This window comes from Buteo buteo, chromosome Z, assembly GCF_964188355.1.
Source record: "Buteo buteo chromosome Z, bButBut1.hap1.1, whole genome shotgun sequence".
NCBI lineage: Eukaryota > Metazoa > Chordata > Aves > Accipitriformes > Accipitridae > Buteo > Buteo buteo.
In genome coordinates, this window is record NC_134204.1 from 42,746,836 (window position 1) to 42,772,561 (window position 25,726).

General features: G+C 38.2%; 1 protein-coding gene across 1 annotated transcript in view; it reads right to left on the minus strand.

The window, feature by feature from the left end:
* Positions 1-25,726, minus strand: part of LOC142027323 (guanine nucleotide-binding protein G(q) subunit alpha) — a 134,560-nt gene that overhangs the window by 80,501 nt on the left and 28,333 nt on the right. Inside the window, exon 2 of the mRNA XM_075021280.1 lies at positions 8,941-9,125. Coding sequence (XP_074877381.1) covers positions 8,941-9,125 — 185 coding nt within the window. The remainder of the gene's footprint in view (positions 1-8,940; positions 9,126-25,726) is intronic.

A 25,726-nucleotide genomic window follows, 5' to 3' on the forward strand; every position in this document is an offset into this window, starting at 1 on the left:
TTTCAGAGGCTGGTACAATGAATTAGTCTGGCCTTAGTTTTTTTTCTCAAATGCTATTTGTATATATGCTGTTATGGCTTAAGACACAGAAATGTATTTTTATACAGAATATCATCTTGATAGGTACCCTTAATAAAGAATAATAAAAAAAATAAACAGTTAAAAACAAAAGCAACAAAACCCCCCTCTTCCAATCCAAACTAGATATTCTTTTCTGTTACTGAAAAAGTGGACTGGTAACTGATACTACCTTTGCATCTACACTCAGTTCAGAAGCAGTATTTTTGTAAACTGCAGAAAAGCGCTACTATATCGGAAGAACTCTTAAAATTCTTACATGGAGCACAAAACCTGTTTCTGGACAACTGTAAGTTCTCGGTGTAGTCCAAGAGAATACTTAGTGAATCCTGTGGGTGTATAAACTACTGAATGTTTCGTACTCAGCAGATTTCTGCTTTAAATGATCCTGGAAGGAGCCTTGAGTAATGGGTGCTACCACGTTTCTCCAATGCCAAGCACCGAGTTGAGCAGAACCAGCAGTGAAGAAGAAACTACTGGGCTACCTCAAAAATAATCATAATTGACTAAACAGACACTAATACAAGGGCATCCATAAGAATCTACTTTCATCTTTGCCCTAAAGCTCTTCACAAATGTAGTATGACATAGGGTGGCCCTACAAATGGTACAGTTAGAAAAACAAGCCTGCAGTCAGACTTTCTGAAGCCAAGATGATGCTTTTCTTCTACAACGTACAGAGTAAAATTAAAAGATTAGAAATAGATACAGACTAGATAATGATTCAACATTAAATCCCATCCCTGTGTTTTTCTATTCTTTGGATAAACAGAAACAGACATCAAAATAGCCACAAAGTGGTGTAATTAACCCTGAACACCACGATAGGATTTATGAGGCTTACATAATGACTATGTCAATAGCTCTTCCTCTGTGGCACATCCCCACTCTTCCTCCACTTGTCATATGGCGGTGGTGGAGTCCAGGAGGGAGGCAGGTGTGACCAAGGCTGCTTTTTGCTCCAGGGAGAGACAGTTACCTTTTCAGCCAACCCATACAACTGGCAGTGGCAGCAATTTTTTTACGGTTGAAAAAAATAGCTGGATAAAGACTGGAGACCAGATGCAAAGAAAGTCTTGACACATCAAGAGCACTCATCTACCTGCTTGCACAGCCAGCAATATGTACAGAGAGCTTAAGTTCTCAAAGTCACAGTTTATAGAACAAAAAATACCTAAGAATAGACAGCATCTCCAAACACAAATGGCTCAGAACACAATTTGCATTTTGGAAATTTTCACTCAAACGAGCAAAACATGTACATGCAACCTCTTACTACACTGGATCTACAAATTGGCTTAGAAAGTTAACAATTAAACAATAAACCAAATTTTAACCCTGGCCAATAGGTCACATTAAGAAAAATGGAAAGTCATCATCACAGAACAACCTTAATTAACAAGAAAAAACCTTAACTGTAACAGCTTTTCCACAGTATCACTTGCCCCAGCCAAGTGCCCACAAACTCTTATATATGATAGGGACTAAGGAAATGGAGAGAAACGTGAGAGAGGAATGTCAAGAAGGATTAAAAGCAACTCTTGGTAGTTACTACTCCTCCAACCCAATATTAAGTTCTCTTTTGTTATGCTTGAGACTGTTCACAGAAGTGACTTGCTCATAATAAATGATTTTCCTACCTACCTAGTATCCTACCTAGGTCCACCATGACAGTAAGCAACGTACAGTCGAGACCTGTACACTTTTTTGCCAAAGCTGAAGCTTGCAACCTCAGCCATGTGTTTGATTGTGATAAAAGCTCTTACAAAAAAACCCAAAACAAAACATGACTAATGTCACGCTTAGATCTCCCTTTGCCAACCTCCTCTTCCAGAAGCAAAACACTGGACTCTTGCCTCATGCTTCACCTATATGCAATCACCCACAGTGTATACAAAGTCTAAGAGCGGAGTTACATGGGCCCATAGTCTGAAAACAGGTAGGCATGTGATTGGACTGATGAAGTGTGAATATGTAATCAACTCTTTATGTGCAGACCTTATACCTACTTTAACCAGGGGGAAAAAAAAAGAGCAAAACAACCTTTCAAAAAAGTAGAGAATCAAATGAATGATGTGAATACCTCTACTGGGCAATACATCCCACAATACAAAACAAATCATACTGCAGAAATAAAGGGGTGTGTGTGTGTGTGTCTTTTGTTTCAGTTTTTTTAAAACAACTCTTTTGCTTAACACTAGCCTAAGCCAAAACTGAATTTCATTAGAAGACAAACCCTTCTTGCACCTCAGACAATATAACTTTTACCACATAGGAAGTGCAAACTGAACAAGAGACTGACAAAACCTGCAGAAAAATATGGTCCATTTTAGCAGATTTCTTACTCCATTCCAGTAAACCTTATTTCGAGCAACTTTGTGTGTTACTAGAAATGAACAATGAAGACGTGAGATTTCAAGAATTTTCACTCATTCTACATAATATAACCAGAACATAACTTGCTCTGAGTTCTCCAGGAAAGTTTACTGCAGGAGGGAAATATTTTCATAAAGTTTCAGAGGAAAGTATGAAAAAAATATTTCAATCTGAAATTACTTCAGAAATAAATGCTGGATAGCCTTAGCATGTGTTCTGTAGAAATGAATGACATAATTAGGAAACTATTACTGTTAAATATTTTCTTCTAGGAAATACTTATATATGGTTATGTTTATGTATTTTCTGTATAAAATTATATTGTATAAATACCTGTATTTACATAACTGTTAATTACAGAGAAAGTCAGAACCATTCCAAAAGTACAAAATCTTGTTAACTTAAATGCCAAACTCCTATTACACACAAAAGTTGCCCTGAGCGTATTTTACATTTTCATTGTCAGAGAGCACACTCATGTGAATATTTCCTTTCAGACACACAACATGCTCTGCAAGCAAAATAACTAAGCGACAAACGTATCTGAAGTAAAACAGTCAGAAAGAAAGGAAACAAAAAAATGCTAGAACCCTGTTTTCCTACATTAATAGTCCTTTATCCAGTGCATGAGTGACCACAAAATCTACAAGAATCTGCCTGCATGATTACCACCCATTCATTCTCCACACTAGCAGAAACAGTAAAATGGTGGAACTGGAAAGATAAAACATGACCATCACGCCCGACATGAGAGATTTTGTATATGACTTATCACTTTCTGTTAGCAAAGGGCAGTTAATCACTTAAAATGTCGTATTTAAAAATTTAAAAAAAATAAAGAGCTTCACTTAAAACAAAATACAAAAGGAGAAGGAAGAAATCTTATTGCTTTGCAAAAAGAGTAGCTAAAATTTAGTCCTCAAATTTATGTTGAACTGCAGGCTAAGGCAGTTTCCTCATTTCATATTGGTGAAACTACCTATTATTTTACTGGGGAAAGGAAGAGTGTTCATTTATCTGTATGTTTATTTCGAATAAAGATATTCTCAGCTCTTCATGGGAATATTCAACCCTGCTTGTCTAGCTTACTTCTAATACACAATCATTTTTTCCCCACACTTGGAATAATATCTAAACCTCACAATTCTGTTGGGTTAAAGAATATAACAGAGGAAACAAGCAACTTACAAATCCACTGGAGCAATACAGACAAATGCAAGAGACCTCTGATCTAAACAGAGAGCAAGCAAATAAGTGAATTGGCAGAAAGAGAACAGGATGTAAATTACTACACGTATGGTGTAGTTTTGAATTTTTGAATTTTTTTTTTCAAATTTAACAGAGGAGAAAGAAAACAGCAGAGAGTAGGACAAAACGGTAAGGTCACAAGTAAGTAGATAAAGACCTGCAGAATTCAAATGTACATAAGACTGGAGAGGTGCCAGAGCGAAAGGCAGGACATGAGAGGAATAAAGGACTGAGAAGGAGACTGATAAAAAGATGAGAAAGACAGCTGAGGAGTGGCTGGGATCTAGTTAGGATTGCCAAAGTCCTCACAATGGACTCTCTACACAGTGTTCAGAGGAAAGGGTTCATGGCTTTACTGGAGCCCCTAAAGCTGCTCACTGATCAATGTCCTCACGGGAGGAAATATGGCTATCAGGGAGACGGGTTTTACCTCACATTAGGGCTCCTGACAAAAAAGCTGTAACTGTATACATGTTGTTAAAGGACCACGATACTTTAAATCTAACTATACTCTCCTGCATGTCGGCTGGCTCTGCAGCAATCTATTTCTTGCTGAAATAATGCATCTGGAGGCTCCTGGTATTAGAAGCATTTAACACTTCTGCATGGCTCCTATTTATTGGGTAACTTTTCATTGGTTTTGAGTGCCTGGAGAAGAACATTTGAGAGTAGTTAAATACTAACTGAGCACTATGATGTATTAAATACTAACTAACACTATTAGTACAAATCTCTTTCTTCTAACCTGCTTTAAGCCCTCTGCTCCAGTCTGAGATGCTGCAGAATACTGTTTGTGCAGATGGCACCATTTGGGTTTCTCCATCTGCTTGAAGAGCCACTTGATTATCTCTGTTCCAAACCAGTAAGCACTTCATTTCACCGTCCCAAGAATATTATTTTTGCTTTTAAAAAATCCCAAACCAACAAAACCCAAAAACATACTCCCCGCCAAAGGCCAGAAATCCCACACATTCTGCATCATCAGACAGTCAATAGCCCTCCCAGTGTTTGTACACTCCCGCTCTGGATTGAGTCCTTCACTCTCTTTGCATATCAGGTGAAGTGTCTGCAGGAGGCCCTTTCCTCCAGCCTAGTTTTGTTCAACATCAAATTTCACTAGAGAGATCTAGAACACTTAACACACCCCAAACTGTCTACCCAAGATAAAAATTTGTGCAATCTTACTCTATAACCACTCCTGTTGTCCTACTTCTCTATTTTTATTTTTTGCTCCAGTGGATTTGGCTGACTGAGAAGAAATGAGCTAACAAGGTAAACATGGACTTGAAGTTAATGCCAGCAAGATTTTGGACTTTGAAAGCATTTCCCATATCTGCTTATTTTTACTGCAAAACATTCCCCAAAGGGAACAGGCATAAATACAGACACAAATTCAGCAGAAAACACCCTTAGAAATATTAACAACAAATGTCTAGGTCTACAATAAAACTTGCTTTTATGTTTTTAGCCTCTTTAAAAACTTTCTTGTAGACTGTTCTATTACCGTTACTTACATTAGTTACCTTGTTATGGATATTTAAGAAGTCTCACAGGAAATTATGGGCATGGGATTCAAGCAAGATTTCCTGCCTGTTAATCACCATGGGGTGACACCTTCCTGATACTGTCTGCTACAGCAGAGAGGCAACTTGTCTTTTCAAGTTACATTGAAAGGGAATAGTACAGGGTAAAGTGGTAGTCGGTGTTTAGTACAGTAATAGATTTATTTGTTTAGCATAGTAATATATTTGGTAGAGCTTCTTGACAATAAGAGAAAAAAAAAAGCCACCCATGTATATACTTCCCATCTTCAGCATTATTAGACATATTACAAAAAAAGAAAAAAGAATAGAAAAGGAGAAATGGACACTACACTATCTGAAAGGAAGCCTTCTAAGCCACTATGAAGAACACTGAGAATGTGAGAATTTAGAATATTAAAATGAACGGTCATCTTATTTCAGTAATTGAAAGGAATGACAGAAGCATGGATACACACTTCAGCTTTCTAAAAAGACAAATTGTAAAAAACATAAGCCTGTATTTTAGTTTTTAAAAAATGTGCATTTGAGTATCTGTGGTTGCACGAGTTAGTATTGTACACTCTTAAAATTTTGCGAAGGCAGGCAATTTTGAGAGTTGCTTATGAACACTTCTATAAAAAAACTAAGGCCTTCCCATATTTCATAAAATACTTCTTACTCTAAAATTCAAGAGCCATATGAAAACTTCACAACTTCTAGTTAAAAAATAAGTAACAGAAGCACAATAACATTTACCAAAAAGGAAACTAAAAACCAGTCCGTAAGCCACCATTTCCTATGACAGACAAATTCCTAAGAGAAGGGATCACCCTCAACCATTATCTTACACCTCAGGAGAGCTCATATTCTGAAGTTGAACGTGAAAAAGGAATGTCTTTCATGCTATAATGCTCTACCATCAATTCTGAGATACTACATTCTAAACACTCAGTTACATTTCTCAATTGACTTTTACTACTCTGATAATAAATCAGCCTAGGTTATTATAATATAGAACAATACATTTCCATCTCTGCTTCTTTAGTTATACTGGTGACTAGGAAGCCAACACAACTCCACAAGAACTAACTTGCTAAACTTAAAACTTGCCTCTTGCTACTTTGATTATATTAAAATAATCCAACTTAAATGTTGTGATTTTGTACACCACAAAGATCACAACTGCCTACTTAAGTAACTTTTTTGATACGAAAGCACTTCAAATTCCAGCAGCATTCAGAGATTCAAAACACTCCAATTTTAATGATTCTCAGTTAAAGGTAAGAAAATTGGTACAGTAGGAGAAAAGCATTTCTACTGTAGTCCCAAAGCCTATCTCAGAACATGAAAAATTTGACAAAAAAAGGGTCACCTTTCTTTAGGCCAACCACATCAATACCAGCTTGAGCTGCCACTTTCCAAACTATTGTGCAAAACAACTACTGTGCTAAAAATATGTTGTTACTCAAACTTTGAGATATTCTCTCCAGAGATAGGACTTCCTGATAGGAGATTCAAATTAGTAGGAAGTGCCCTTCCTGTCTTTTCTAGACTGCTAGGCTAATGAGTTTGTTTTCAACAACCTTTAAAAAAAAAGGAGGAGATTAATGATATGATTGGTTTTCACTGCTTTAAAGTGAAGTAGTCCTGTACACAAAGTGTTACGCATAGTAGACCGCAATTTTATCTATTCTGGCACTATCCTGTAGCAAGTCTGGTTTCCACTGTATTTCCGAAGGAATTGGTACAGGAATGTCTTGAGACCCTGTAAGATGGTCACGTCTGTTTTACTCTCCATGTAGCCTATTAGAAACTGATGGGAATGTGTGTGAAGGAGCTGAGCACAAAGATACGACTCCCACTTTCAGGAAAGTTATTTCTATATAGAGAAGGTGAACAGCTCTGGCCATGTGTATACAGCTATGCCAAACCTAACTGACTCACTCCAACTATATAAAAACAAGATATAAACTCAGCACTCTTAACTTACACAGTAACTACAGAACACATACTCCATAGTATAATACAAGGAAAAAAATTCCTGATTTACTATTAGGACTTCCAGATGCTAAGGCAAAGTGACAATCAATACCAATTTTGAAGACAAAATGACTGCACGTGTACAATCAACTAACTTTTCAGGTCAGTATGCTGCATGCTTTGTGCACAGCAAAAATATGAAGCCAAAAGGCTGAAAAACACATGCAAATGCAGTTTTCTTCTTAATACTACTTACACATTTGATTTTGATTCATGAGGGATGAGAGGAAACTAGACAGCTCTAGCATGCAGTCAGACTGAGAAGTCCAACAGTCTCTTTTACCAATTAGGACAAGTTTTTCAGTCTTTTTTACGTGCACAAAAAACCCCACCCACCATTAAAGAAGGTTAACAATATGGATTTTGACAGACATGATCCTCCTGACTTCCCACTGCATAAACCCAGGCTCCTGCAAGACTCTGGTTATTGCAACATTACATCACCAAAGTGATGACCATCTGCAATGAGTTTGGCAGATGCAAATGGCAGAAACAAAGCTTCTTTAACCTGGTAATAAGCTTTATCCTTCCTCCTTCTAAATTAGATGCCTTAAAATACACACAGCAGTTCAACTCTAGTAATTAAATTTCATATATGTAGACACAAAAGATTTTAATCTTAACATAAGTTTATTTCATCCTGTCTTCCCCAGTTAACGGAAGCTTACTTCTTTATCGTAAACGGCCCTGCTTTTTGATAGTTTCTCGTATTGAAAAATACATTAGAATAAAAGAACTTCTGAGTAATTAAGCAGAGAAATTATTTTCATCCAGGATTACTAAATTATCATTAAATATTCTTCCACAAGACTGAAAGAAAGGTGAGCCCTTCACTTGTGAGAGATCTTAAACTCTCTGCCTGACGAAGCTGCTGATAAGTGCTCAGGAGTAAAAATCAGAACAAGTTCTCAGGAACTGTTATCAAACAAAGTTGTACCATGCCTGTGACAAGCAGTGGAAGATATAGCCATGTAATCCTGTGCCTTACCATGTATTCAAGTAAATATTACGCATTTCACTCTCCTTCATGGAATGCTTAAATTATTTTACTTATCTTTCTTTTAAATTGTAAATATATCAAAAAAAAAAAACAACTGGAAAGAAGTCAGGCTAGTCAGAGATGATCTTCCAAACATTTCAAATGTATCTTGTCCTTTTAAATTCCACTAACAGCATCAACCTCAAAAGAATCTGACTGTTTTAAGGTCCTGCATCAAAAATTTTATTTCACAGTACGTTCCCACACAAACAGCTATGCCCACCTATTTTTCTAATAATTTGAATTTTTCTACTTGTAATGTTAATGGCAAACCTCAAGCAGTAAGGTTCTGCTACAGATCAAAAGAATAGCTTAACTGCTCTAGCCAGAGTATGGTCTGGGAGGAAAAGACAAGGGGTAACTAAAGTCACAGTCAAACAGCAGCCTGCCATCAAACCTCTGCCCTGTGACAAACCCCCAGGCATCTTGTTAAGAGCAGATCTCTTGTTAAAAGCAGCACCTTTGTGTTATCAAAGTAGAAAAAAAGGCAGAGAACTAAAGACAGGGCTGAAAACTACCGTTTTCTTCTGAGCTTTGAGTATAATTTTTAACATCTAATTTTTTTGAGACTTTCAGTATATTTCCTAAAATAAAAAGAGAAGCAGTTTCAGCTACAGAAATAAACAAAAATCTCACCTTGTTATGTTCATACTTGTATGGGATTTTGAGGGTATCCATGGCTCTGATCATGGCCTGCATTGCTGTAAATATATTCTGGTACACCAGTTTTGTAAAGCCCCTTTTGTCTTCATCAGAGTAACCTGATCCATGAATGATTCTCATCTGCTTGATAAATGTGCTTTTGCCACTCTCTCCTGTGCCTGCAAGAAAAATAAGAAGGATACGCTTTAGCCACCGGACACAAATATGACTTTTTTTGCACAGTGCTGAGAGCTTGTTTAGTGCAGGGCTGAACAGTGTCAAGTGGTGCTTGCAAGGTAACTACAAGAACCAGTTCAGTGTCAAACAGCCACATCAGCAGCAACTTAATTACCACTGAATTAAAGCTTACATTTGGATTTAACAACTAAACTAATCTGAAATACACATATAGTATATGCATATCTAAAAATCTTCCATTCTTGAATATTTAATTGTCCAAAACATCTAACGTCAGGTAATCACTATGAGACATTTTATCACAAAAATTTAGGAAGTAAGAAAAAATTTATCTTCTCTGGGCAACTTTGAGGACATTATGGTAGGCAGTGTACAACCACTAAATACGTTTGTCGTTTGTGTTGTGGGTTTTGGGGTTTTTTTTTGGGGGGGGGGGGAGGGGGGGTTAAAAGCAAACAGTGTACCAATTACAGCCCTGCAAACTTTAACCTCAGAAACATGTCATATCAGTGTTAATTAAAATTTGGCTCATATTCATTAATGGGCAGTCATTCCTTCCTTCCTTTAAATTTCTTCATGTCTTCGTACTTTGTACTAAAAGTAGTTTGTTAATGAACATTTCTGATTATTTGTCAATTTAAAGTTAAGATATGCTTGTTGGAAATTTCACACAGGGTTCATTGCACAACTTTTTTACTTTGCTCCAATTCAGTGAGCTCATCCTCTGTGACTAGAAGAGCTTATCTATATTATTCCTGTGTTTGCTTAAGAGGAGGAGTTGAAATATAGAGTGAGCAGTTCCGCAGCCACATAAACCCTGTGTTCACCCAGCTACTCAGCCCTGCAGGAAACAAAACACATGCACCAGGATGCATTGCTCAGTGCTGTGCTTTTCAGCCTGGGTTTTATTTTATCACTTCTGTAAAGCTTTCATGCCTCATACCATAGTACTTGTGTCCCAGGACAAGCATTATGCCCCTTACATAATGTTTTAGGTGTCTTGTTAGAGAATTATGTTTCACAGCAGTGCAGTGCAAGGCTAAAGGAGCAACCCTCAACCATTTCCTAGGTAGCACACACTGCAAAAATCTAAGCTGGAAGCCTCTAAAAGTTTTTGCCCTTACCATGAGCACAATTTGGAAACCTTCAGTCCCATTTCTGCACGCATAAAACAGACTTCTAACACAAGTCTTCCTTATACACACACATTCCCAGAAAACCAAGCATTATGTTACATACAGACCAATTTTACTTTCTCTGCGGAGCAAGCTGTTATTACTGCAAAGAAGAAGAATGTGCTCTGAAGCTGAAAAGTGACACCAAGTCTGCTTCCACCCTCAGCCTTCACGAAGATCCTCCACCTGCACTGCGGTCAGGAGCACAGCACTACGTGTGCAGGCCACCTCTGCAGGGGACTGCCTAGCCAACCAGGCAGAACTTGCCCCCACAACCCGATGAGTTCGTGCTAACCAGCCACAGGTCTTTGCAGCAAGTAGTATGGGCCATCCTGGCTCAATAATACCTGCCTGTCTTCCAGTTCATCAGAATCAGAGGTGAGATCTTTACACTTCTACCGGTGGGGAAAAAACATTACTTCCCTTAAGACTGTACAAAATTACAAACCTAGACAACACAGAACTATTACACAGTAAAAAATACTTTAGGCTACCCTTAGAGACAACCACAGTTTTTCCTGAAACCTGTGAAACAGTCATGTCCTTTAAATTGAAATAAAGTGCCACATATTTTTTAGTAATTTTGTAATACTGTCTAGCTTTTCTGCAAGATACGTCACACATTTAGTACAAAAATCTGTTCAACATGAACCCATAAAGCACAGAATGGTATATGGGATGCCTTCTTGACACGATTAACCCTTTTACTAAAGATTCTGCTTTAACTAATGCATAAGAAAATCATTTTCACCAAACACCTCTGAATCAGTGGAATACAAAGTGACTTCTGGTTTTGGTCCTAATGCTTCCATACATAGGAATTCAGATTCCTTCAAAATAGGCAAATGCAAATTTAAAACCTGAAGCTTTTAATTCTTTTAGTTCTTTATTGGAAGCATAGGTGGTAATTGATAGCATGTGATAATCATACACAGGAAAACATGGTAAAGCAATCTGCACCATGTTAGAGAATACAGTATTTCAGATTATTTACACCTTTAAAGTGAGTCTACAAAAGCCACACTATGTAGGAAAACAAAATTAAAATCCAAAGAAGAATCTAAACCTCTAGTCTGCATCTTATTCAGGTTTGTGGTTAACTGGGTGTCACTGTACTAAGATTTGTCAGCCAAAGACCAGTAACAAAAAATACTTGGAGATCTAAAGACAGATACACACACACACATTATGTATTTTTATGTATTCTTTCATATACTTATGTATATGAAAAGTACATACTGTATATACATATAAAATACATATAACTACATATACATATATAAAAATGGTATCTGTCTCTTTGAAGGCCATCTCAAAATTTCCTCAAGTCTGTCCCTCCCCAGAACAATGCTCAAAACTACTTTCTTGTGCCTGCCCACAGACCAGTTTTCTGGTTAAGACAAGGCCAATGATGAGAGCATTTCTAGTACTCCTTAACTGCATGGAATGTCACATGCACAGGGGCAAAGTGTGAGAAGTATCCTGGTGAAAAGGAAATCATGGAAGATTTCCAGCACAGAATGAATAAAAATAGGATAAAAGAATATGAATGACAGATAATAATAAAATTTATAGGGTTGCCCAAAAATTACTAAGAAGTGAAAATGTTCATTTTCAATGAACAATATATAGTAACTCACAAAAAGTTCACATTGATAGTTTCTCTTCAACTGTTACGATCAAGGGCAGAAAGTAAATATTTTTATATTGTTGCTGACAAGAAAAGCATATAAAGAAAGTTTTAAAGTGGCATCAAATCTTTCTGTAAAAAAGAAGTCCTGTTTATGTGAAAACTGCTTAATAGTGATAGAACACCATTTACAAGCATGTCACTGGAGATTTGTTCAGATACTTCTCCCCAAACTAAAATAATTGGGAAGAAAGCAAGCAACATTATTTACTATCAGAGAAACAGGAAAAAAATTGGCATAGTGGATTACTAGGGTTAGCTAAGCAAAGCTGCAATCATTACAGCATTATTCCTGGTGGGGAGTGGGATTTTAAACTATCACTGTTCCAGCACTGAGTCAAACCTAGATGTGATTATTTTTATGTATTTTTTGGCTTTTAAAATCACATGACTGGCATTGTAAGAAGATCGAGACATTGACCTACAGAACGCCAACTGAGCTTTCTGCAGCCTCATCCATTACAGAGTAAATTAAGAAACAGAACTTGGCAATACGTGTCTAAAATCTTACCTATCACCATAATAAACAAAATCAAGACTGGATAACAGGCTGAACAGGACTCTTGAGTGGGCCTGTATCACCTGGTGAGAAGAAGAAAACTTGAAAGTGTGTGTGTGGAGGGTGGGAAACTACATGTCCTGAGAGGATCTGAATGCCTTACGGCTTCTGCTAACCACTGCTTCTACCACCATCATCCCAGGAATAACTCTAGCTGATACAAAGAGAGAGCAAAGGTGAAATGCAATGGAGCAGATCAGCAGAACGGACCAATGGGGGATAAAACTATACTGAGATCAATTTTCTGCTGGCTGCCATTGCACATTTATATTAGTCAAAACTTGGATCAGTCCTCTGAAGCCAGATAAGTAATATCTTCTCGTCTGTCAGATGACAGTTGAAGGCCACACAACATAAGTGAATCTCAATAGTAGTAGTAGCAGTAGTAATAACAACAACAAGAAAACCAACAAAAAAAAATACCACCACCACCCCCCTCCTCATCTTTTAAAAACAGTGACTTTCCCAAAAAAGCCATGATCCTAATGTAACCCTTGGGTAGTACTTTGGAGAAAAGTCAATGGTGTGACTGAAAAAAAAGAACTTCCTAATTAAAGCACACAGTGTGGTTGGTCATTTGACTTTTAAAAATTTCTTTCCAGGTTAAAAAAACAACCCAACTGATGAATGAAAAGAATTAACTATCTTCTAAAAGCAGTAAAGAAATGTCTCAAATAGTGATGAATTCCCATTCAAGCGTGGCATAGAGGATCATCAAAACTTGTAAGCACAAACTTAGCATCTTAAACCATGGTTAATTTTAAATAGGTGACAATGTAGCTACTGCAGAGTGGCTTCATAACTCATGTGGTGGCTGACGAGGAAGACACAGGAGACTAACTGAAAAAATAATACAAGACCAGAAGCCTAGGCTGAGCAAATTTTCTTTCACATGGGTGTGCAATGCATACCTGTACTAATTTTTGCATTTCTCTGCATTGTAGCTTAAATAAATCTGAAGTATAGTATCTTCAGTGATCAAATACAGTGCTGTTTTTAAACTAAACCATCAAAGATGCCATTCTCTAAGCAAAATCCAACACTGGCATCTGTTAAGAAAAGAAATGCTGCTAAACTACTCCTGACTCTCTGTGTTTATTCCTAGGTTTGACCTATGAAAAGGCAAGGAAAAAAAAGCTACATTTTATTGTTTGAAATTTCATATTTAAATTAGATAGAAAAAGACATTCTCAATATGTAAGGAAAAAAAGACATGAAAATCCACTACCCTGTTAGTCACTATCCACATACATTTACTAAGAAGTGTTAAATCAATATAGTCTATGTTTGCAGGAGACTGGCTTTTAGCTTGGGACTTGGTGGCAGAAAGAAGCCCTGAAGTACCTAGAAAGTGAAGATCCGTGGGTCAGAATGGAGTCAACATCCTGCGCAGACTAGGCACAGCCTGACACGTCTTTCTGCTGACCATTTTTCTACTTGTAGTGTTACTATCCCTCCACTGTTTCATCAAACATTTACCCAGAAAAAGCAGTCTGTCGTACACTGCCTCACAGATTTAAAGAAAAGTGCAGAGATCAACTTCATCAAGTGCTAAGTATTAGAGAAACTCCTATGAGGAGTAAGAGCTAAAACAGTAATAGAGACGTAACATGTGAGAAGAAAAATATTTGATTTCAACTATAAAGTTATATTTCACTTGGAAGACAGTTTTATGTCCTCTCTGCTACTACTAATTCAGCTATAGAGAAAACAAAAAATATGGTTTCTTTTGTTGCTGTTCCAGTGGTAGAATGCAGCAGGATCACATTTCTGCTGAAACGGAGTATGGCCCTATATGAAAACATAAAAACTGTGCAGAATTCAGGCCCTGGACTGGCCTGTGTTTCTAGGTGCCAAAATATCTGAAACATATTACAGAATGCATGAGATCATCCCAGGAGCTGAAGCAAAGGAGCCAATCTGTCCTACCACTTGGAACAGCAGCTTTCAGACTCACCACTGAAGGCCACTGTCAGGAAGGATGTTGGGCTGGTACATTCTGCAGTGGAACTCCCTGAGGTGGAGGCGAAGCTCCCCAGCTCACCCTGTAACACCTCCATGCGAGTCCTGCAGCAGAACTAGAGTACCTGTTCTCCCTCAAAAGAAGGTGGTGAGGCTAGTGAAACAAGCAGGCTTCTAAACAAACAGCTCTCTCCACCTGACACAGTCAAGCACCTATGCAGACAAGTTGTTCATCTTGACACCTCATGAATGGATCCTTACCTCTCCAGCCTTGACCATCACCTCTGTCAACAGTGGCCACAACCAGACAGTTGTCCATCAGCTTCAAGCTGGTACAGCTATCGCCTAGCACTCCTTTCTAACTGAGGACTCCTAGTACTCTATGCAACTTTTTCTCTATTGCTTAAAAAATATTACCTTCATGACAAATTGTATCTCTGTATCATACTTCCTGAAAGATACTTAAGTGCCAACCTATACCTCTAGGTTTTACACAATTATAAATCAGGTTTTGGAATTGACCATTTTAATCTTCATCATAAAAACTGAGGTGTTACACCAAAGAATTCAAATGACAACTCATCCACAGACACAAATAGAATTTCTATGAGGAAATATTATAAGCCCTGATAATGAATATAGTAGGCATATTTATATTTTCCATATAACGAACAGTAATACTGTAATATCTTCCTTCGGTGATTATCAAACTCCTTAATTAACATTAATAGATTACACCCCACAACAGTCACTTGATGTTAGGAGACATTTTAGATGGCATTTCAGTTAGACTAACGGAAAAGACTATGGAATAGGAAAGCATCTGAAGTTTCAAGCAAGGCAACAAAACAAGCCAGAAAGGGAGGTCTCCTGACGTCTGTTCCTACACCAATAGCACACAGTTTTGTATTTATGTTAAAAAATGAATGGAATAACTACAAAAAGCTAAGTTAGGAAAGAACTCAAGTGATGGCCTTTAAGATTTAACAAAGCACAGATTTAAATTAAGAGCCATTAAAAAACCCAGAATAGGTGTACATACTGTTCCATTGCCAAGTGTTTGCTCCACTGGCACAATCTCTTTAATTTAAAATCACTACATAATCATCTTAATTATTTTGTTCATAATCCACATCTGCATATTCCACTTGCTTTCAAAAAAGGAAGCATATAATCATTTTGCCATTCACTAAATTACCTCCTCTGTATCATTTTAGTAATTTATAAACATTTAGTTAAGATGACTACCAATATTCTATGGAAGAAAACAAAATATCATTTCATGAATGACTCATGCAACAACAACAAAAAAGCCTGGCAAGATAAGTAAAGATTCCTTCCAAAGAAAGGACAGGTAGAATTTTATGAATATTCTCAGGAACTGGAGAATTACATCGAATAGGTAACGTGAAACATCTACATCAATCTAGAGTGAATTGTTTCAAGAATAGTCTTGAATGTCTGAAATGTTTATGAAAAACTAAGCAAATGTTATCCATTACAAAATATTACTAAAGCTGTTGCATCTTTTCCTTACCTAGACTATAAAAACTGTACCAACCATCTTTAAGAATGATTGATTTTTTTTCCTCTCATTGATATACTATATGCATAAATATCATATTGTACTAATGAACTTCTCCACAGCAAAGTATGGGAGCTGAATTATCTCACTTCCTTAAAGAAGGGAAAGAAAACTTCCCATTAGGTAGACAGTCTGAATGCTTTCTAAAGCAGAGAAATCCTCTTACAAATTTAATCTGGTTCTGTTTAAGCAGAATAAACTTTGCTTGTCACTCTAGTGCAGCCACTAAACTCAAAGAAATAAAACTAATACTCATCCTTATTGTACCAGCGACACAATTAAAACAGTCCAAGTGACTACTACAACAAAGCCTAAGTAAGACACTGAATTGCTGACAACTGGGAAGATAGAATTAAAATTTAAAATTCAGCTGATGTTCTTCAGCTTCCTAAACGAATATTAATTCAAGCTTTTTACTGAAACAGAACCTCTCAAACTCCTTTACAAGAAATCCAGTTAATCAAATATAGCTTTGTGCCAGATAATCAAAACCACACTGTACTACTATGCAGCCAGGCACAATCTATTACTGGAAGTCAGCGTCTTCCTGTCTCCACCTTCAATTCTGGAAAAAAAAACCCAAACGAACCCCCAAACCCCACCAAAAGAACAAAGAAACAAAACACCCCCCACAACCCCGCAAAAAAAAAAAAAAACAACACCCAACAAAGCAGAAGAACCTCCTTATCTTTTCAAGATATAATCAGATAATTTTCACAATTCTAGAACTATCTTCTTATGGTTTGGGTATAATTCAGAGGCAATAAAGTGACATTAGAGATAAACTGGGTGCCTTCACACAGGAAAAGTAACTCCAAGATTTCACAGAGCTCTGTAAATGGGTTCAGAGGAGGACAGGACTCCAACCCTGTGTCACCTTCTCATCCCTCCTCTTGAAAGGATCCCTCTGAAAAACTAGCGACTCCCTGAAGAGAAACAACTCTTTACAGTCTGTGCTTACCTTTCCATTTTATATGGTTTGGAGCAACTTCAACAAATTCTGCCTAAAGAGCTCATCCATGCAGAAAAAGTGCCACAAATGAAGTTTCACTCTCAAAAATATTTTTTTTATGCTACTCAACTCTACATGAGAGCAAACTGTTGAAAATCAGTACATTGCATGCTGTTCTTCCATGGTAAAAGAATGAACAAAACCAGAAGCAAACACCAGCATTGGTGAAATACAGTACAATGCAAATACTTAACTTTCTTGCACAGAGTAAAGGCCAAATCTGTCTTTAGAAACTTAGGCGTAATTAATTTCAAATGGGTTTTTATACCCACATCTGAGGGCAGAATATAGCATTGGAAAGCAGGCTCGCTTAAGGCACAAACATGCCAGAGTTGATCACTGTTCCCAAAGGCTCTTGGTTTTCACCCAACTGACAAGCCTGATATAAAAATCCAGGTAGGTAAACCAATATCGTCTTCACCCAATGTTTTATTTTCCTCTTAGTATTTTAATAGATATCTTCTTTGAGGAGATCAGTATCATATGCAACTACCTCTAAGCCAACAGGTAAGGGTTTTGTAAGGTATTTATTAATAGAAAGTGGTAGTAATATGCTGACCACCACCTGATTTCCTGTGAAAACTAACTTAACTAGTACTTGGATAAAGACTGGGACTGGGGTTAAACCTCATAACTTTCTTTTATATTCTACCTGTGATCCTTCTCCTGTGCACATAAGTTGGACTGAAAATGCTAGGGGCTGCGAGAGACCATATAACCCTATATGTCCTGCAGGTCTCCAGGAGCTGAATTTCAGTATGAGACCTTAGTTTCCTGCATCACAGGATAAGACTTGAGTTAGCTCTAAACTTTTAAGGAAGATAGTTATATAAAATGTAGGAGAAAAAGAAGTACTCTTGCCATTAAGTAAGACTACCTAATAAAAGGTTTTAAAATAAAGTTGGGGAAAAAATGTAACCATGTTTAAAAAAAAGTTTACAAGTTGGTTAATACTCAATATCTCAAATAAGATTTTCTTAAGGGGGGTTGGAGAAAATAAAATCACCATGTGATTGACTTAAGGCTTATTACAAAACAATGTTATCAAAAGGATCAAGATGGTTTGATGGTAAATAATTTAGATATTATCAATGTATTACAAAAATCTATAATTACATATTTTAATAGTGTTGCATTTTCTATTGTTACATACATTTGTAAAATGAAATAATAGCATCTGCTCTTCAAGTTTATGTTTCACAAGGCTTTGAGTACTTCATATGAGGAAGTTCGTTGTTTAAATTCCTTTCAAGTCTCTTTCATTTTCTGTTACTCAGAGAGATTATGAACAGACAGACATAATTCCTATTCCTAGCAACTCTGAGACACACCATTTCAGGGACAGTATAAATCACTCTTCTTTGATTAATCAAAAGCAAGGACTTTTAGCATTCAAAATTGTTAATATTTTTCCTTTATTTTTACAATGGGAGGGAATAAGATACCTTTACTACTTTAAAAAATACCCACATCTTTAGAAAAAGTGATCTTCTTGTCTAAAATACAGCAACAGAGGTGTTTGCTGGTTTTCCCCGCACCCCTCTATGGGCTAACATTCTTCTACCCGAATTAAATTGCCATCATTATAACTGGAAAAGAGGATTCTGGATCTCCTGACATTTTCGATTATCAAACATTATTATCATGTGCAAGAATATATCTACAAAACAATAACTGTATTTACCATGCACACAAAGCCTTATATTTGCATGTTCTGCTTTCATGACATGTAGTTAGAATTTCTGTAATCTGTTTTCTAATTTACATTTTAAAGAAGTACTGTAATACCTGGAGAGTATACCTCAGGTGCATTTGTGTTCATCAGAAGTGCCAATAAAAAACGAGTATGTTGTGTAATATGTTAATTTTTAACAATATGTTAACAACAACTAAGTGCAAAAGCATGAAAACACACTTTCCAAAAGAGGTTTTTTTAAAATAATATTTAGCCTATTTTATGTTTGCAAGCTCTATTTTGAAAGCCTCACATAAACTTTTGACCTACCACTCATACAAAAGGGCTCCATCCAGGAGCTGAAAGGATACAGAGCATTTTGTTTCTTAAAATATGAAAGTCCTTCAAAATTAATTTTTTTTTCCTATACCAAAACCAGCATAAATGCATCTTTATCGAAAACAAAAGTCATAGGAATAGTAGCACATCTGTTATGATGCAATATTTATGTCAAGCAGCATTTCTGGTATTACTAAATATCACACTATCTTACATTAAAGACTAAGAACAGCAAGTGCTCCCTTGCATTTTGGTACATTTTTTCCTCAAAAATGGTTGGCCACTGTTTCCAGAAAAGATACTTCACTCAAATTCTGGGCTTTAGCCTAGGTATCATGGAACACTCCTTCCAGGGGCAGGGGGGACAGGGGGGGGAGCGGGACACGACAACAACAAATGAATGACCAAAAAATCCCTTTGGTTTTCAACCTTCTTATACATCCTTCATTCATGCCAAAGAACAAACATTTTCATGTGGATTTAGATGACTAAAAAGTAAAAAAAAAAAAAGCAGAGCGTGCTAGTTCTTCTAACAGATGAAGAGTTAAGACTATTTTTTCCATGAAGCTATTCGAGGTCTCGCTGTGTTAGGTTATATACTCCTGAGGAAGACACTCAATCTGTCCCCTCGGCCTCTTCTGCTCATGCTTTTTTGTTGTTCATGCTTCAGAGCGCTCTATGTCCTCTGTACTGGTAAAATAACGACAGCTGTTTCTGCACGCATAATTAGGCAAGAATCAACTTACTAGTATCACTACCATCAAACTTACCTTAGAAACATAAAGGAACTATATGTCAAGTGTCGGTATGCAGATACCTGTCAGACAGTTTCCCTGGTCCATTTACTCAGCTGGCACTAGGACCCAAGACAGAAGGATGCTTTCAAGCCTCAAATATACCCCTAGCACTAAAACAATAAAGTAATTTTTGTTTCAGTCCAACTGCAAACAAAGAAGCAGAAACAAAGCGCAGGGTCTTGCAAGCAGAGCCCTGCACTGACTGCAATGACGAATCTTCTGGGGTAATGCATGATTTTTAAAATAATATACCTTACAATGTGTATTGCACATTGTGTACCTTCCCTGGTTTCCAAAGAAAACACATCTTGAGAGCACCATAAATGCAATACTCTCTTAATGGTGTAAGCTAAACATGAAGTCTTACGGTAAATATTTTTCTGTCATATTTAACCCTTTGCCCTCACGCTAGTGTCAAGGGGATGCCTCCACGCTCCTTATCCTTCCCCAGGGAGACCGAAGAGGTTGCGGTGCCACAGACCCACACCCACCCAGTTTCAGGCCCACTCCTTGAACAAGCACCCATCTCACTCACATGCACCACCAGCCCGGCTACTCCACCTGGGGCTGGCCTCAATGTCATTACAGATGATCACAGCATTAAACTTGATGGGGAGCAGAGGCGGAGGCATTTTATACAGAGCAAAGAAGAAACATCCTACCAGAGAACAGACGAGGGCAGGGAGCTTCAGCAGACATAATGGTCACTGGGGGAGGACCAAAAAGGAGGTGAGTTGGGGGGTGGGAGGGCAAGGCCAACGCAGATACTACTTCCAAATCAGCAGCCATGAGAAGGCCCGGGAAGTGCCTTCCCCTTGCCCGACAGCAGCAGGGCTCCTCCGGCCCGGCCTTCGCCCCACCGCTTTGCCGGGCTGCACGCAGCCCAGGGCTGTTCCTCCTGACAGCCGCCTTGCCTTCAACATGAAAGCTTCTCACAGGATGTTAAGCAACACTGAGACAGGCTGTCACTGAAGGACCTGTCCCTTAAAACTAGCAGTGTTCCTTCAGCATCCCTTCTCCCCCAGGCCACAGGCAGAGCCGACAGTCCATGACAAGGAGCTCTGGCACAGCAGCAATGCGATAAAAACACACTACTCTATTTTTACGTTCATCCCTCGGATAATCTGAGAGTTCAAGTGCTGGATTTGTGTTCCCCTCGTCCCTGCACTTACAGTGTCACTCACCACTCGCAGCTTTATGCGTTCCTCAGCACACACGCACGGGCACGGGCGTGTGCATGCACACGTGTGCACAGACACACTGCAAACGCCAGGCTGGCCCCAAGGCCGAGAGCATTATAAATCCACCCAGAGGGAAGCACAGTTCCAGATATTGTGGCAAATTTCCTGCAGCTTATGGCAGATCGTCCTTAACTTGAGAGTGCTTTTTAACTGCTGCTGCCCCTGGAGGGATCACTAGCTGTTTATTTTTTGCCATCCTCTTGCAATTTATGTCTTCTCAGCCACTGCAGGGAGCCATATGCTAATTAAGCAGCCCCTCTGCACAACTTTTTCCCCTGCAAGGAGAGGGGACCAGGGCTGGCCAGCTCCTTAGGTGGACAGGAGTGACCCAACTGCTGTATTATCATATCTCAGGAAAGACAGCCATGTCCAATTTCAACCATTTCAAATCTAATAAGATTTGAATAATATTAATAAAAAAAAGACTGAACAAATTCATGTTTTATTCTTGTTCCTTGATTATTTTAATGTAAATATACCTATGTGCATACTTTCATGTGCATGCACACGCACACACAGAGTGATGAAGACTCTATAGACACAAATATACCTCTGGCACTCTCTGAGTTTAAGAAATCAGGTCAAGGGTAATATTACCAAAGAACAATTTTATAATTAAAAAAATTATAATTAGATTCTCCACAAAAAAAATATCCCTGGTTTTTATTAAGAAAAAAATAGAAAGTAAATTGAATAGCTAAGTTCTGAGAGGACATCCTTGCTAGCCTTATACACTACACCACAGAGGTATTTTCATGCGAAGTAAATGATTACAGAAATGCAATGTGCTTCTCAGATGCAGCACTTGCTCATGGAAATAACTGAAAAATTGAAAAACTTTAAGTTTAGGGAAAGTGAAGGCTGAAAGCTACTACTGAGTCACTAAGAACACAGTATGAGAAGGTAACAGGGGCAAGTGGGCAGATTGTACCAGTCAAAGCATCCAGTCACATCATTTTGCATTTGCATTTCTAACAGCACAGTGTGCTAGCATGCCATGTCACTTAAAGCATTGCTTTCCTATGGCTGAAGAGAGTAACGTTTTAATGTTCTGCTTCTCCAGCAGAGAAGTCAGGAGGCAGCACAGTGGAGCACCACGTTGTTGCACGGATGGCACGCACCGCTCGTGCCCCTTTTAGGCTGACCAGCTTGAGTCCAGCTGCAATGCCAATGACCTGCTCAGCTGAGCTACTTCAGCAGCTCAAAGGAAAACAGTTTCCAGCCGCATCTCAGACAAGTCAAAACTGACAGCTCCAGGACTCCTGCATTCTCTTCAAGAGAAACTGCTGGTCATTTTTATAATTACCTTGTTATTGACTGAAAGTACATTTTTACTTAGACCTGATTATATAACCTTGTATACACCACATTACTGCCTCCTCTGAAAGATTTTAGATTTTTTTTTGCATTTTTATTTACTTTAGACACACACACACAATATCAACGAAGAATGGCCAGATTAATAAGTAACTGCTTTCTATTTATAAATGTAATAAAAAAGTAAGATAATATCAAAAACAACACAATGGCAATTGTGGATAAGCAACGTGCCTTGCTGCCTCTCAGAAAAAGTATCCGTTTGCTGGATACTTTTACAGTATTAGAAGAAATCTTAAGAAATACATGAACTAAATGCGTTTTGAGTTACAGCTACTGTTTTACTCAAATAGCATCAGCCAGTAACATGTACTACCAAGATGTGGCCATGTACCTTAGAAAAAGGCACCTCCTTTCTCTCCTAGAGTCTCTTCACAGCTCTGACCTCTCCTGAAATGACATCATGTGGCTTCCCATTTAATGAAGGTCCACATGTTTTTCACTGGCATCTAAGTAAATTATTCGCATTGTAAGTCCCAGTTCACCTCTGCATCTGAGAAAAAGTTCTAAATTCACTTAAGTCCCTGGGTAATTAAGTTTTCCACGGTGATGGGTTTTTGTTTTACGGGCATTCACATAATTCAGCTTTTCACTAGTTATACTTGCGTTTAGTTTCACAGAGATTACATTGAATATATTTCTAGCCATTTTAATGCTATGCAGCAAGATACTCAAGAACATGCTTATGCTGAAAATCTGTTCCCATTCTGATCTTGTACACCAAAATATATACAAATTTAACTGTCAGGGCAAAGAACCGTAATGCAAGTGCAGCTCACACAGGGGCAACATGGTGGTAGGGAAGGACTTCTAGTTTCTGTTAGCCTTTTTTTTTTTCTTTCTGGAGGAAACTTTTACTTCCAGGAAGTAAACATTTATTTTACACGTCATTCCTTTGCACAATAGTCAAATGAAAAGTGTTCCAGTCCAAATTTTTAGTTTATGTTATAGGCTATTAAAATGTTATACACGCAAGTCAAGAGTCTTTACAGATTTTTTATATTATAATTTCAGTTCAGCTAAAAAAACCCAACTGAACAACAGAATGCACATCCAGCTGTCAGCACAAACCCCAGAGTCAACCATCCAAAGCTGAACAAGGATTTACTTCCAGCAACCATAATGGCATGATGCTGAAAGGTGATTGTATTTGGCACCTCCATATCTACTTCTACTTTTGCATTGCTCTTTTTATATCCTTGCAGTAAAAACACAATAACAAAGAAAAAACCTAGTCTATTTAGAGTTACACCAGGCCTGCAACTGTGAGGAGGCCCCTGTGTGTGAACATGTGAAGGAAATGTCTGATCTGAAATTCCATCAATTTTCAAGTTAAAAATTAAAAGACTTTTTTTTTTTTAAATATACTCTAGTCTCCCTTTTATATAGGATTGGACTGTCTGAAAATGTATCATGAAAAACTCTGGGAAATGCAACAGAAGTTATTAAAAATGTTCTCTTCATTCTCAGGCTTGCTGGAGGGGAGGGGATGGGAGGGAAGAATGAGGAAGGATGGTGGGAGGACGTAAAGGAATTATAGGTAATAGCTTACAATGATCAAAAAAAAGCCTAGACCTTTTAGATGTATAAAAACCAGCATAACACCACCATTGCCCTAAAGGCTTCAATCTGTACAATAAAAGTTCATTTTCTAGAGAGTATAAATGTTGAAAATGCTAACATTTTTTCAAAACAAGGAAAGGTATTGAGACAAACACTGTTTCCTCCACTGATGTCACAATTTCTGACCAACAAACCCCTCCACACGGCTTTCAGTATCATTCTGCAGAATTTGCAAAATCACCACCAAAGCACAGGAGTCGCCGGCAGTGACTGCGCACACCCTTCTGACAGGATTTCTTCTCGTGAACCCACCAGCAGCTGTCCAACCCCTCCCTGCAGGTCTCTGCACAGTGCAAGCCAGGAAAGAAGAGCTGTCTGTGGAAGAAACCACCTCTGCTTGGGACACCACAGTGTGAGCTGCCAGCCAGCTCCCTGTGGCTCAGGCACGGCTTGGCCCTTGGCAAGAGAATATGAGGAAGAAGCCCCTCTTCCACTCACTGACCAGGAGCAGGCAAGACAGTTCCCTACAAAGCTCACGGTGCAGAATTTATTTCCAGAGCGTCTTAAGCTCTCTCCCAAGCCTTCAAGCATAAGCAACGCGGAACCATTTGCCTGCCATCACACTGGTGAGTGAGAGTGATTGAAAAAGAATTAGGATGCCACCCTCAGCGGCAGCAGTGGCCAACCCTCTTCCATGCTTCACAACATTTTTGTTTTTAAGAGGCATGGGAAGCAGAAGATGATGAGATAGCCAGGTAGTTCTGAAGTATCCTCCTTTATCCTCTGGTCATCTGCCAGTTTGGGGGATGTTTTGCTGACCCCAGTTGTCTGGAATAAAAAGCCCAGCTGTTCCAACACTATTGTCCTACAGACCCGAACATCATTGGAAGCCTTTGCGCCTTAGTAAAAAATTAACCACTGCACCCTCCTAGGCAAGTACACAGAAGCTGCTGAATCGTGCATGCACATCCAGTATAATCAACACCTCATGCTAATTAGCAGTTACTCCTCAAAAATGTTTGCCGTGAAGAAGCTGCAGTTGGTTTTCTCTTTTCACATTATCTACAAAAACATTCTGACATGTACAGCCAGAGGACTGAGGTTGGTCCTCTAATCCCTGACGCATGGGAACAGTCCCATAAAAGATGACTGAAGTGTATGGGGAATGGGCTTCGATTTGCAGCGGTTCAGGAAGATGTTATCTAGTAAACAACAGTAAGTTTGTCAACTCTGGTAAAGCAACTTAGTTGACCAAACTATGCAGTTAAGACTACTTTCTCACTGTGCCAGACAAACAATAAAACTGTAGAAACGTATTAAAAGAAGACAACGAGTGAATGAATCCCAGATGCTCTGTGTTATTCCCTGATATAAAATTTAAAATGAATGTTCAGATAAATATCAATCCTTTTTGATTGTCATCTGAGATCAGCTTGAAAATCTGATCAGGTTTTCTTGTGCCATCCTCACAGCTTTCTATACTTCACAGTTTCATGTGTTTTCTAAAGAAGAAGAAAAAATACATTTTAAAGGCTTCTGCCCAAGTTTTCAGAGACTAGCACTTTGGTCTGGGATTATACAGCTTTACTTCAACCTGCCAAGTACTT